The sequence below is a fragment of the Penaeus chinensis genome, chromosome 9 (assembly GCF_019202785.1).
Source record: "Penaeus chinensis breed Huanghai No. 1 chromosome 9, ASM1920278v2, whole genome shotgun sequence".
NCBI lineage: Eukaryota > Metazoa > Arthropoda > Malacostraca > Decapoda > Penaeidae > Penaeus > Penaeus chinensis.
In genome coordinates this window covers 29,592,964-29,607,963 of record NC_061827.1, presented here as the reverse complement: position 1 = coordinate 29,607,963, position 15,000 = coordinate 29,592,964, and the positions used below count along the sequence as shown (strand labels likewise).

The window sequence follows — 15,000 nt, the reverse complement described above, 5'->3', positions numbered from 1 at the left end:
CTACTATTACTACTACTACTATTACCACTACTACTATTACCACTACTACTATTACCACTACTACTACTATTACTACTACTACTATTACTACTACTACTACTACTATTATTACTACTACTATTATTACTACTACTATTACTACTCTTACTACTACTACTACTATTATCTTCTTCATAATGCTCTGGACTTTTCACATTATATTATTATGATAGTTTCTTTTGTTTTTATTTCTAATAGATTACTTAGCATAAAAAAAAAAAAAATCATAATTTTTTGTAATTTCAGTCAGCATTTTTAAGATGTTCATTAACCCATTGCATCTGGATGATGTGTAGTTCACACCATGGCTGACTTGGTTGTAGCTCCAGATGACATGTGATTCCTGTCATGGCTGACAGTTGTGGCTCTGGATGACATGTATTTCCCGTCATAACAACTGCTTGTGGCTATGCAGGTCAATCATGTTATGTTACTATGATGCATGCATTACATTTTATGCCTTTCTCTATAAGTTACCTACACACCCAGGGGCATTGCCTGAGGGAGAAAAAGACATGTAATGCTCTGATTGGCTTTTTTTTTTTTTTTTTTTATGAAAGAGGCATTATAATTGCATACAATCTCTTATTTTGTAAGAATAAGATATGTAAAACTGAAAGAAAATCCAGTTTCTATCCCACAGTAAAACCATATTCCATCTTTTACAGTGTGTAGCACATATAATGTATGGAAATGGAAAATTTACATAATCAAGTTACTACAGCAACTGAAACGAATATGCATCTCTGAATGTGCAAAAACGTTTAAGTCAAGTTTTGTATTCAAATAAAACAAAAAGAAATTATATTGCTTTGTTGGTATGGTATGATATGTGCAAAATATCGCTTTAGTCTGGAATAGGCCCAGGAGTCAAACCAAGCTGGCTGTATATTCTCCCTGAAGGAGAGGCGAAGTACACCCCAGATTCCCCTGGAGGCAATGGGTTAATATTTCATTTGCATGTGACATTATTAGCTATCGGTTAATGTGAATCAACATAAAACGAACAACTAGAAATAATAGTAATATATTTTTTTCTTTCTTTCTTCCTTTCTTACCTCCCCCCCCCCCCCAACTTATCCTTTGCTGATGACAATTAACTAGGCGAAGGCGTTCAAGAAGTGGAAGTCGGAGTCCTGGACGTAGACGTGGCGACAGGAGCCATAGACGATCATCCCCAGGACGTGGTGGTACAAGACATACACCTCCACGTCGCACACCACCCCGTGCTGCTGCTGATCGCCTAGCACATGAGAACAACATGAGTTCAACAAGCCTTTTTGCTGAATTAGTCAAGAGTAGGAAAAATAGAGAACGCATCAAGCAGTTAATGACAAAGGAAGGTGAAAAGCCAGAGAAAGGAAAAGAAAATGTTGAACCAGAAGGTGGTGGCTCTGCTTCTGGACCAGATACCCCTGGACCCACAGCATCAGCAGCAAGTATTCCTAATGGTGCTGCTAAAAATGACACAAATGCTGCAGTGGACCAGGAAGAAATATCTAATCCATCATCCCATTCAGAACAAGAAAGTGCCAGTAATTCTGTAATTAAGATTGACTTTAAGAAAGTGTCTGTGCCAACAAGCTTGACTAAGCTGCCAATGCCACCAGGGATCAACCTTGAAGACATTGATTCTCCCACTTCTCCAAGCACACCACCTGAGTCCAAGCCTGCAAGACTTAGTATTACCAAGGACCTCCCAATGCCTCCAAGTAAGTCAGAAGATCATAAAGTATTTGTCTATTTGATAATCTTAAACCTACTCTAGCATGATTGTGATGGATGGATATTCTCATATATATTTCATATATGTGCAGTTTCAAAAAAGGAATTTGATTTAAATCATTAGCAATGGGTGACATGTGGTCAACTTAGGGGGAATAATCACAGACACTAGATGAGGCTCATTACATCATGATTGTATATTATGTTTGCTGGGATGAATTATTGTGCCAGACAACCACTCAAATGCAGAGCTCCCATTCCTAAAGTTTTTACCCATTATTATTGCATTACCGGTACATACCATCCTAACATACCCTGCTTTGTTCATGTATGTGCATAGACATCATGAAAATTTCCTGTTTCCCTTTTAAGGTTCATTGCAGTTTGATTAAGTCAAAAGCAGAAATTTAAACAAAGAATGACTCGTGTATATCGAGAAGTTGCCATATCTTGTTCTTTTAATTTTTTTTCAGTGATAGAAGGAACTGAAGAATTGTCACCAGATGATGATGCAATGAGTACACCACCACTTGCAAGAAGTGGCCCACCTAAACCTCGTCCTAATTTGGTCAGGCCAAAAATCCTGAATGCAAAACGACAAGACCGTACTTGTCTTGAAGACTGGAGTGAAAGATGTGTTGAAGTATTTGATATAATAGCCCAGATTGGAGAGGGAACCTATGGGCAAGTGTACAAGGCCAGGGCAAAGGATAAGAAGAGTAAGTATTGCCAGTTTTCCTTAAAAGTAGTAAAGTAATATCAGTACTAAGACAAATAAACTCTTATAAGATCACTAGTAGAGCTATATTAGTTTCCTTATTGGAATCAATTATTTGCTTTTCTCCCCAGATGATGAAATGGTTGCCTTGAAAAAAGTAAGATTAGAGAATGAGAAAGAAGGCTTCCCTATTACTGCTGTACGAGAAATCAAGATCTTGAAGCAGCTGAATCACAAGAATATTGTAAACTTAAAGGAAATAGTAACAGACAAGCAGGATGCTGTTGATTTCCGACATGTACGTTGTTCTTTTTGTGCATTCTCCGTTTGTGTTGTAAACAGTAAATTATGTTTTCTTGTTTTTACTTGGGAACTGTTCAACTCAAAAGGTTAAGAGTGCTAGTGTGAATGTGTAATGCATAGTCATGATTTTTTTATATTGTGATTTACTAATTTGGTTTATTTTTACAGGACAAGGGTTCATTTTACTTAGTTTTTGAGTACATGGACCATGACTTGATGGGACTGTTGGAATCTGGCATGGTAGAGTTCACAGAACAGCACAATGCCTCAATTATGAAGCAGCTTCTGAATGGGCTTAGCTATTGCCACAAGAAGAATTTCCTTCACAGGGACATTAAATGTAGCAATATTCTTATGAACAACAAGTAAGTGCACATTTTGGTTTTAATATTCATTCCCATAAAGAGAAAGTAGATATGCTTCCCTTGTATATGTTGTATTTTAGGGTATTTATTTGTTGTATTAATTTTTTTTCCAGAGGTCAAATCAAACTGGGTGATTTTGGTCTTGCAAGATTATTTAGTTCAAACAAAGAACGTCCATACACAAACAAGGTTATTACTTTGTGGTACCGCCCACCGGAGTTGCTCCTTGGAGAAGAACGTTATGGCCCAGCAATAGATGTGTGGTCCTGTGGATGTATCCTAGGAGAATTATTCCAAAAGAGACCACTCTTTCAGGTTGGCTTTGAAATTGGTCTCTCTGTTTTAACTACATTTTTATTTTGAAAAATAGTAGACTTCTTATGATCATATTATATTATGGTGATCTTTTTTTCCCTTTATTCATGAAATTGAAATAAGGAACTAGAGTTCTGCTCGACATTTATAAGAAATTTTGTAACCTCTTTTTTTAATACACCCAGGCTAGCACAGAAGCTATGCAACTAGATGTAATATCACGAGTTTGTGGAACACCATCACCAGCTGATTGGCCTGATATTGTTAAACTTCCTGGATGGGGCACAATGAAGCCTAAAAAAACCTACCGTAGAAGAATAGTGGATGACTTTAGAGACAAAATGCCCACACCAGCCTTGGATCTTTTAGACCAAATGCTGAAGCTGGACCCTTCCAAGAGGATCAGTGCTGAGAATGCCTTGAATGGAGGTTGGCTTAAAAGTGTTGATCCTGAGCTGTAAGTATCTTTTATATTTTGATTCTGGTAATTTATGAACATATAGTTTACATGGAAAAGTGTGGTTGATAATCAAATGTGCAAAATATATAACTTTAAAGTTCATGGTAGTCCATGTAATAGGCATCTGCTGATGTGAATGAAAGGAGGGATTGGAGTTGCATGTTAATGAAGTTATTAGTTATTAGACTATTCTTTGTGAAGTTGTTTGATTATCGCTGTTGCCGCATGTCGATGATGCTCATTAGAACACACATTTACATCATTAGAGACTCAATGAAGATAAATGATTACAGTAATATATTCAGCTGGCTACTGCAATAAATATTTTTTCTTTCTTTCTTTCTTTCTTCTTTTTTTTTCATATATTTAACTGTAATTTGGACTTCCATACATTCGTTGTCATCGCTTTAGCTGGTATTTGCAGATAGGAATGTGTAAGAAACGGATCAGTTATTGGTTAACAATAAATGAGAATGGGCCTCCAAAGTATACTTGTCAGTATTAATATGTGATTATTTTAAACTGTCTTTGACTCGATAAATTTGTTTGTCTCCTCATGAAATTGTCTTTGATTGGTAGTTTATGTTTATAACAGCTAAAATTTTAAGACAGGTATGGATGGACTGTCTTTAACCTGATACTGCTGAGCCACGCCTAGTGGCGTCACAACAAACCTCTCGGTCTGCAGAGTATGGTTATATGCTGCGGCGATGAGCCAGAGCGCTTGGAGTGGGACATTTGGCTAGATGTAGCGGACTCCCATGCCCAAAGTCTGCTTATTGCCATTAATCTCCTGAGTGTAGAATTTTTATTTATTTTTTTCACCCGTCAGAGTTAGGTTAAGACTACAGTGCTAATTAATACAAATATGAAGATAAATCTGCATAGGATGTGATAGAGAAAACTTGGAAGCCTCTTTTGATTTATTGTCAAATGTTAATTAAGACATTTCCTACATTTTAACAGATGATTTCTATGCTTGTCTGTAAGGACTGTCTTTAATTTATTTATTGTCAAATGTGCATGTAGCAGTCTCCATTAGTTTTATTGTTATTTTTTTATTAAAAAATACAAATAACACTGCCTGCTTTTACAACTGATGCAATGACTCTAAACTAGGCGATGCAGCACAACACATTAAGATGAATTAAATGTGTAATATTACCATTATAATATAAGTAAGATTTATCTCAATATTTACCTTATGCTGTTATCACAATATATTATCAAGATGGGTCTGTAACAATATAAATGTTTGTTCTAATTAGCATCATTATCTTCGAGATGAGGCAACACCACAGATCATAATGAATACTACACTACACCTGGTTCCTGAGCTACTTCTGAATGCCCAGCTTCCCATTTTAGTTTCATTATGATTACACTCTCCAAGGCTTGGGACACCTAGGCTGGCTTCAAAATTTTTATTATTTTATCTGTGTAATAATATTCAACAAATTTCCAACTTGCTACATACTATAATTTATCACAGTCCACAAAAAACAGCAGTATATGGGCAAAGAGTACTTTAGTTTGGCTCCCCTTAGTTCCCCAGGTAGTAGGCCTAACTTAGTCTGGTCCAGGGAGTCAGAAGGCTAATGTGGAACCTTTGTCTAAGATAAGAAGAGATTTTCTTGGTTATGAATAATTCTTGTAAATTATTTCACAGCATGGAACCACCACCATTACCCAAGTACCAAGATTGCCACGAATTATGGAGCAAGAGAAGAAGACGTCAGTTGAAGGAACAGCAAGAAGCTGCATTAGGTGTTGGTCCACCAGGCCTTCCTGGAAAAGGAATGGGCATTGGAGTTGGTCCGCCTGGTTATTCTGGGGTTCATAAGGATCAACGCTCAATGTATAGAGGGGGCCCTGAAGATGGTAACCTTGATGGCAGACGATATGACTCCAATAGCGGAGAGGGCTACTTAAATAATAGCTTGCCTACCTCTCGTAGTAATTCCCCTGGACCCCCATCATTACATTACCAGAGCCAGGGGTCACATACACCACCTGGAACAGGGGCAGGAGATAGTCTGACTCCACCACAAGCAGGTCACCGTTATAATACTCCTCCAGTGACACATGATGAGGGTCATCCTCTTTACCGACCACTCTACCACATAGCTCACCTAATAAATACAAGACAAACTGTTGTATTTGGTCAGTTAGCAGCACTAATGAGTGACCAAGTAAGTTGTGTATACAATTATTTGTTTTACAAATTGCCATGTAATTATTTTTATATTAAATATATTTTGTTGATGCTTGAGGATTAAAAATTATTCTGAGAAAACGGGTATTCTGTATATGCTTCCATTTTCAAGTAGTAACTTATGTTTCACATTCTCATAATTTTTTTACATACATAGTAGGGTAAATATAAGAAATATTTCAGATTCAGGATGATATATTAATCCAATGAGACTGGAAGGGCATGTATACATGCTATTTACTGTTTATCTCATTTTGTAAAGAAAAGATTTTATTTTTCATATCTATTAGTTTTGTTGGTAATGTTATAATTATAATGGCGGTAATGATGATAATAGTATCACATAAAATGGGTATGGTCAGAACTTGCAATGGCAATTTTGTTTACATAGGTGGCTCTATAATAGTAAAGTGGATGGTGCATGTACCTTTTTTTTTTTTTTTTTTTTGCTTGCAAAAGTCATAGAAACCTTGTTTTAGGGTTTATTTGGCATATATATATTACTAGAATTTAACTCAATGGCACCGGGTATAGAAAATTAAAAAAAACTCTACGCTCTGGCGAACGGCGGACAGCCGCACGCCTCACATCGGGTGTATTGTTATGACGGCGATAGCCGTGACCCGTCGCCATTGGGTTAATATCCTTGTACAGGCTGTTGTTAGTAGGAATTATTAGAAATTATTGATGATAATACACTATTTGTAAATTCAATGTTACAATGAGTTGCCTTTTACTTGACTTCTTCTTATAGCTGGATTTGGGCATTCGTCGCCTCCTTGAACGTCTAAATGCAGCAGTCCTATTAGCTGCCACAACGAGAGAGAGAAGACTACGAGGAGATAGTAACTCGCTTGAAGTAAAAGATGTGTCTCTAGAACCAAATGAGCCTATTATCACTCCTGCTGGTGAGTATTTGCTTGTTATAGGGGTTATTGTATGTTTGATCTTGTTGACAAGAAAAGAATCTAACAGTGGGTAATCTATTCATACTTTTAGTTGAACTTGAGAGGACTTGACTAACGAGCAGCTTTTATTTTTACAGGACTGTTGGGAGGAGATGGAGAAATGGGGCTTTTATCAGAGGGTGTTCGTGAGGCTTTGGTGCAGCTGATGGCACTCTTCAATATTCCTGTCTCTGGCTTGACTCCAGGACCTATGCCCCCACTTAGAGGTCAGACAGGTCCTCACCCTGACCACAGCCACCGATACAATAACTCAGGTCGTGTTACATGACCGTCTTCCCCCAAGTTTTAGGATGTCACTCAAGGCTCAGGTTTGGTAAATAATGAACTGATTAATAGATTGTTTATAGTAAAAATAAAATTTTAAGTTGAAAGTGAAATTTTAAGTTGATTTATGTCCATTACAAGGTATTTCATATGTATAGCTGATGTAAGATTGTTTATAGTAAATATGAAATTTTAAGTTGATTTATGTCCATTACCAAGTATTTCATATGTATAGCAGAAGATGTAAATGGATTAAAGATGGAACACCATAAGAAATAGGGATGTCATTGATTGGTTGGTATATATTTGCTGTGAGGCATTGAAGCTTTACTGCACCCAACCAAATACCCCTTCTCAATTCCTCTTCCCTTCTGCTTAATTGTGTTGTGCTACAACCACCTGAACAGCCATCACTGATACCCAAAGGAGTGATGGAGTGTGTAAAGTTGATAGCAAAAGACCTTGCTTTTATGGGCATTCAGGAAACATTGATGTGAAATTACTTATATGAGGATTGAGAAATTACTTATATGAGGATTGAGAAGGATACAGAAGAATTGTTCCATTCTGAGCAAGGACAGCAGGTTAGTGGTGAGTGACATAACCTCTCCTATGCATTGGTTACAGTCACAGGAGATACTGTCATAACATTCCGTAAAGCCTTCAAGTTTCATTTGTGAAAAATGATAATGACCAAATACTTCAACAGTTTATGAGTGAGCTTGAGTGGTGTTGACCTTTAGTGTCTTGTAGGACATCACTGCTGTCCTGGAACAAATGGTCTGATGCCAGGCAATGACACTTGTCAGGCTGTTCAATCTGTGATGTGTATTATAACTGTAAAAATAAATTATGCACCTCCTTTATTCTGCAGTTCCTCAGTTTTAGCTGTTTTGATCCTGAGGTGTGCAGGTTGTTACTGCAAGTTCTGTAGAATTACCGAGATTTTTTTGTCTATAGTCCATGGTGTACCATTGGTTTGTAATGGTAACTTTTGTATAAATAAAATGAATGTAAAATAAAAGTCTTTCAATTAACTTTGTAAAGTTCTTCAAAATTAGACTTTGCAAGCTTCTGACATATTTATCACTGTCTTGTAAATATCTTGTCTTTATCATTTTGACTATTTCAGAATATTGTTATATTAAATTTTTAACTGTATCAAAGTGTTCCAAATACAAATACAAGCATGTTCAAGTGTCTTCTTGTCTTCAGAAAGGCGCTGAACTGGTTTTGACTTGGTGTACTTAAAAACGCCACCTCCAAAATTACTCTTAAAGTACATGAAACATTCCTTAGCTATAAGCTCATCACAACTATGTTAACTTTGCATTCTACAAATAAATAGATATATGTTGTATGTATTCTTAGTAATTAGCAATATTTAATTGCAGATATCTTTGTTACTTATTAATAAGGGAACATCAAAGTAAAAACTGAAGATTTATTTATAATTTGGTTACTTTCTTGCAAATTTGAAGGAACTAGCTGAAAACCTGCAAGTAATATCAAGCAAATTAGATGGAAGATGAATTTAAAATATATGTAGCTATTACAAAGCTGTCAGTGGATTAACACCATGCACAAGCTAATAGCCTTCCTCTTGAAAGGAAATGTGTTCCACAGTCATTTAAGGAAATTTATGAAGAAAAAACTATGAAGGACTTGGAACCACCCCTCACTCTCAGCCTCTCTGTTCTCACATCAAAGGTCATGTAGCACTATGGGAAGGCATTGTGACAAAAAAGAGGAAAAGGAAGGGGATTAATGAATTAATGATAGACTGTGCTACACTTTTGGATAGTATAGTATGGAAAAGGGTAAAGAGAGTGATGAGGTAAGACAAAAGGGGAAAGTGAGGTAAAGGGCAAGTAGCTCAAATGGAGAAAACGGGTCTGTGAGAATGGAAACAGTGAATATTTGAAGCGTTGAAGAGTTATTATGAAGTGAGTGATAAGGGTAAAAATGGGTGTTGGAGAAGTAGGAGGGGAAGAGTTCAGGGACTTGGGATCAGGGTGAAGTATCAAAAGAAATATCAATAGGGGTAAGATCCAAGAAAGGCACTGTTGTGACATGCCTGTATATCCAGGAGGGAGTGGAAGGGATAATGGGGGAAGAAGGGGGTTGGTGCAGGTGAAGCAGGGGGGGATGGGGTGTGTTGGGGAGTGAGTGGGAGGAAGAGTTGTAAGGGGAATGTGTAGGAGGAGTAGGCACTCGGAAAATGGTAGAGATTGGAGTGTGGATTTAGAATGGCAAAAGAATTTGACTGGGAGGAGGAGGGGGTAGAAATGGGAATGTAAAGAGTGGGAGAAAGAAATACTGGAAGAAATGCAGAATCATCTTTGCAGGAAGGAGTAAGGCAGAGTGAAGGGCAATACTGGAGTAGGGAGCATAAGAGAAACCTTGTTTGGCATGGTTCCTTTCTGCCTTTCCATAAAGTGAGTCCAAGTTTAAATCTAAAAACTGCCACCTCAGACTCAACTTGTAGGTAGAATAGCCCTTATAAAATACATTATGGGAGCCACCACAATTGACACACCAGTGTGATTTTGCAGAGCAGTTTGAACGACTGGGTGCATAGAGGGCAGCAGGTTGTGGAGTGACAGTGTCTGATAGGGTAGCCAAGATGCCAACATTTCTGATATTGATGGGGAAAGGGTTGATATTATTGGACAGGGCAGGACTCTCTGCCAATATAAACATCAAGGGGGAAGGCGGTCTACAGACAGTAATTTTGGCAACATTGGTGGAGGACTTAGGGTGGCTTCTAGGGGCAGTAGTTTAGCACTGTACTGATACTGCATCATAGTCAGCAAAGCAGGTAAGCAAGTTGGTTCTACAGTCTGACCAATCCTTGTTTGTAATCTGTCAGCAAACTCAGATCGATGGAGACCGTTCCAGCACAAGTATGAAGGGATGGGTGAGGCTGGGCAGGAATAGATTGGCTAATGAAGTTAGTCACAGTAGGTAATGCACAAGCATGGTCAAAGGCAAGAACAATTGGCTTCTGTGGGAAACTTTGCCTACTTGTTTTTGGAAGCCAATATTGGAAGAAGACAGTGTTGTCAAAGTAAGGGGGTGTAGGAGGGATCACAAAAAAATTATCCCCCTTGGTTTGTAAATGGTTAATGGTTAAAAGCAAAATAAATGTGCTAGACATCTAAGGTCATGTAGCACTATAGTAAATGGTAGTGAAGGGTGGTTGAGTTAGTGATTAGTTGTCAAAGTTGGGCAAAGGAATTGACGAGTAAATGGGTTAAGGTTGGGTAAGGTAATGTATAGGGGTTAGATCAAGTGAAGGATGTATATGCATTTGAGGAATGAAAAAGGTTGTCAAAGCAGAAAGTGTGAGAAGTTGTGGGAGGGATCACGAAAATCGGTCCCATTTGGCTGGGCTAAATAGATTATTTAAGAATTTTGTAGAGATGGGGGTAGTAGAAGGACGGGGGCATGTGGAAGAAGGAGTAATGTTGAGGGAGGTAGTGTTATGGGGAGGTGGACAATAAGGTTGTAAGGTAGTAATAAGGGAGGATGGGGTAGTTGATGAAGAAGGTTGTGGGGGTATAGTTGTTGAAGTTGAGCATATTGGGAGTAGAAATGTCTCCTGGGGTGTTGATTAGGGTGGATACTGTACTAGTCGGCATTGAGGAGGGGGTATTAGTTGTAGTGTTCAGAGCCATGGTCAAAGGAGAGCCTGGGGTCAGGGAATCGGGCGAGTTTGAATTGGTGGAGCTATTTGATGAAGAGGCAATTGCCTCTAATAATGGTATGGTTAATGGTTAATGGTTATTCATTGTTGGCCATGATAAGCCTGGAGTATGTTGGGGAGAGAAATGGTCCACCCCTCAGGGTCGCTTGAGGGGTAAGGGCTAGACAACTAAAGCAGGGGAATACCGTGCCCATGGCTCCCTCAGGCCGTTCAGGACTGGCACAAAGTCAGCCTTTCATCCTTTCAGCACGGCTCTCACACCTTAGGAAGTGGATAGTAGAAGGGGTTGGTGAAGGGACAGAAAGGAAAAAGTAGGAGGGGAAAAAAAAGACCATGCAAAATTTGTTGAGTCGAGGGCGGAGTCCCAAGGTTGGGGAGTTCCCCAGCATTGGGGTCCCAGTCTCCGCCTCCTAAGCCCCCCCACGACAACAACGGGCAAGGGATTGGGGGGGGGGGTTGGTTGGTTTGTAAAGGTAGAAGTAGTAGCAGGACGAGGATGAGAGGAAGTGGAAGTGATGTTGAATGAGAAAGTAGTACAGGGAGGAAGGAATTGTAATTAGGGAGAAAAGGATAGAAAATGAATACTGTGGAGGATGAGGAGATGGAGTGGAGGAAGGAATATCTTCTGAAGATTGGATAATGACATGGGCAAGTGACTTGGAATGGACTGAGCTGACAACAAGTACTGAGGAGGGCTCCCCCAATCCCCCCCCCCCCTTCTCTCTCTTTCTTTCTCTTTCACACATTCACCCACCCCTCTCTGCCAATGTCACTCATTTGGGCTGATGTATCTTTGCATGGAAATAAAGACATTTCTTTTTAGCTATACACAGATAAACACAAGAAACATATAGTAGATAAATCAGTCAACATTTATTATCATTGTTTTATTTTATTTTATTTGTTTATTAAAAAATATATTTTATTTATTTATTTTTTCTTTTTTGAGCTGCAGCGGTTGGCCTTTTCGTAAATTTGTATGTTTCATTCTCGCTCTGTGGAGAGAGGTCTTACCCCGGGTATATGAAATTTACGCATCGTCCGATTACAGTAACGACATTTTTTTTTATTTTTTTTTTATCAGCTTTATATGAGCATGTTTATTTAATTTCGTTCACTTTTCAAAATTTCTCTTAAATTCTATAATACCCATTGCTATCAAAGCCATATTACATGTTCAAACTTTATACAAACACGCTATTGGAATAATACAAAATCGAAGAGATCAATTGAGACACTGTGTTTAATAGGAAAAGTTTCCGGGTATTTCCAATGACTCTATCAACAACGAAGATAATATCTGTGTTCATAGTTTATTTCTTTGATCTCTGAATACAGAATGATTTTGAAATATATTGAACGCAATATATTTCAATGGTGAAATAATAAGCACAATGGAAATAAGGTGGGCCTCTAGTAACGAATTTCCGGCTTGTTTTCAGGCTTAAAGAACGGAGTTTAAACGATGACGTAAAGTAGGCAGCTCTTAGGACTGTAGTTGTGAAATATTGTATCATACCTGCAATGGACGAGAAGGGGGATGGAGGGGTAGGAATAGCAGAGAGTGAAGTGAAAGTACGCCAGTCGGCTCTATCAGAGCACCAGCATTGGGAGTTCGGCAGTGGTACATATGAAATAGGAGAAAGAACTGGGAACTGATCTAGAACTGACCAATGGAAATCTAAATGGAGGGAAGGGGAGCATAGAGAGAGGTCAAGGCTTAAAAACAAAATTGCGTGCGTATGGTAAAGTGTGTGGGGAGATCTGAATTAAGAATAATAAGGTCAGTTGTGGAGAGGAAGCGTTCTAAGGATCGGCGACGGGAGTTGGTGATGGAATCACCCCAAAGAATGTGGCGGCAGTTAAAAACACCAACTATGAGGAAAGGTGGCTGGAGTTGGGAAATTCGATTTTCAAAGGCAACACAGTCAGTGGGGTGGGTAGGGGAGAAGTAGACTGAAATTACTGTGATCCAACGGCAAAGAAATATGCGAATAACTGTGTACGGGACAGTGGTTTGATAGGGAGGTATAACATAATGTGTTTTCTTAAGGATTAAGTGTAGACGAAACATAGTGAGTCTCTTTGAGGCAGATAATGGAGAAGGAGAGGAGAGGAGAGAAGAAAGGATATGCCAAAGGTCAGTGAGAACGTAAACCACGAATATCCCAATGTAGGAGAGCTTTACTTTATTTGATCTATGAGTGATAACGGTTACAGTGCGTGTTGAAAGGGAAGGATCTAAGGGGTGAGATAAGGAATAAGTGGGAAAAGGTAGTGTTGTGTCAGGAGGGGATCTGGGGAAGGGCATAGTTGCATAAGGGATTCACTTGTGTATCTAGGAGGGAGTGGAAGGGATAGAAGAGATGGAGGGAGGGTTAACGTAGTTGGAGCTGGAGCTAAGGGGGATGGACTGTGTTGGGAGGGAATAGGAGGAAGGGGTGTAGGGGGAATATGAGTAGGAGGAGAATGGATATCGGCAGTCACTTTGAGTGTGTAGCGAGCGGAAGTTGTGGAATTTGATGGTGATTGAGGGTCAATTTGGAACTCGAGTATCATCATCATCATCATTTGGGAGCTAACGCCTGCGGGGGCGCATAGCCGCATCCACCCTTCTAGAGATTCAGATAGAATAGCAACATCATCAGCAAAGTCAAGGTCTGTAACCTTGATATTGCCCAGAGTTGCTCCACTGTGACTTTGGACAGTAGCTCTACCCAGTATCCAGTCCATGCAAGTGTTGAAAAGTGTTGGTGCAAGAACACAGCCTTACCTCACACCTGAACTAACAGGAAAGAAGCTCGACAGGCCCCTACCACACTTTACAGCACTTTCAGTGCTTGTATATAGGTTTGCTATTAATCCAATAATGAGCTCGATGTAAGCTGCGAGCAGCCCACGTCTGAACTCACGACGGCGCTCTACAATGATTCGTCTAAGTGCTTCCTGTCCGGCTTCACGCAGAGTGAGACCAAGTCTGAGTTGCCACCTCAGACTCTAAGTTGTAGGTGGGGCAGCCCCTGTAAAATACATTCTGGGGGCCGGTTATGACCAGATTGGGCACATAGAGGCATCAGGTTTTGGAACGGCAGTGTTTGGCAGGATGTCCTAAACGTTGTCAAAGCAGAAAGTCTCTTGAAGGCAGATAATGGATGGGTTATAAAGAAGAAAGGATGTGACGAAGGTCAGGTCTGTGAAAACGGAAACCGCGAATATTTTAATGTAGGAGAGCTGTATCTTAGCTGATCTATGAGTGATAACGGTTATGGTGCGTGTTGAAGAATTTGAAGGGGAAAGAGCTAGGGGGTGAGAAAAGGAATGAGAAGGAGAAGGTAGTGTTGTATCAGGAGGTGGAGGATCTGGGGAAGGGCATAGTTGTGACATAAGGGATTCACGTGTGGAAAGGATAGAGGGGATGGAGGGAGGGTTAATGTAGGTGGAGGGGAGATGGACTGTGTGAGTGAAGGGGGAATATGGAGGAGGATGAATATCGGCAGTCACTTTGAGTGTGGAGGAGCGGGAGTTGTGGAATTTGAGGGTGGATGAGGGGTTTCGGTGTCAGTTTGGGACTCGAGTAGATAGTTTTGAATATCTTCAAGAGTTTCTGTAAAGGAGTTGGTTGGTGAGTTTTGTGAGACAAAGTTTTTTTTATGAGGGGGGGAGAAGAGACTGGTGTCTGAGGAGTAGAGACAAAGGTAGGTGGTGGTGTGTGGTAGGAGACAAAGTTAGGTGGAGGTGTGTGGTAGGAGAAGAAGGGGTGGAACGTTTAGTCTGTCTGATGCGGGTAGTGCGAGGAGGGAGAGGGGAAGGTGTAGGGGCTGCAGTAGAGATTGGAGTGTCTGGATTTAGAATGGCGAAAGAATTTGACTGAGGAAGGTAGGAGGTAGAAGTGGGGAAGTAAGATTGAGGAGGGATAGGT

The 15,000-nt window shown here is 39.6% G+C and overlaps 1 protein-coding gene across 2 annotated transcripts in view; it reads left to right on the top strand.

Moving 5' to 3' along the window:
• Positions 1 to 8,396, top strand: part of LOC125029284 (cyclin-dependent kinase 12-like) — a 22,129-nt gene extending 13,733 nt beyond the window's left edge. For both annotated transcript variants that reach the window (XM_047619175.1, XM_047619176.1), the window contains exons 3-11: positions 1,144 to 1,751; positions 2,238 to 2,483; positions 2,614 to 2,780; positions 2,954 to 3,150; positions 3,264 to 3,465; positions 3,651 to 3,922; positions 5,595 to 6,117; positions 6,895 to 7,048; positions 7,186 to 8,396. In XM_047619175.1, the coding sequence (XP_047475131.1) occupies positions 1,144 to 1,751; positions 2,238 to 2,483; positions 2,614 to 2,780; positions 2,954 to 3,150; positions 3,264 to 3,465; positions 3,651 to 3,922; positions 5,595 to 6,117; positions 6,895 to 7,048; positions 7,186 to 7,376 (2,560 nt within the window). In that variant the 3' untranslated portion in view covers positions 7,377 to 8,396. The remainder of the gene's footprint in view (positions 1 to 1,143; positions 1,752 to 2,237; positions 2,484 to 2,613; positions 2,781 to 2,953; positions 3,151 to 3,263; positions 3,466 to 3,650; positions 3,923 to 5,594; positions 6,118 to 6,894; positions 7,049 to 7,185) is intronic.
• Positions 8,397 to 15,000: the final 6,604 nt, after the last annotated feature.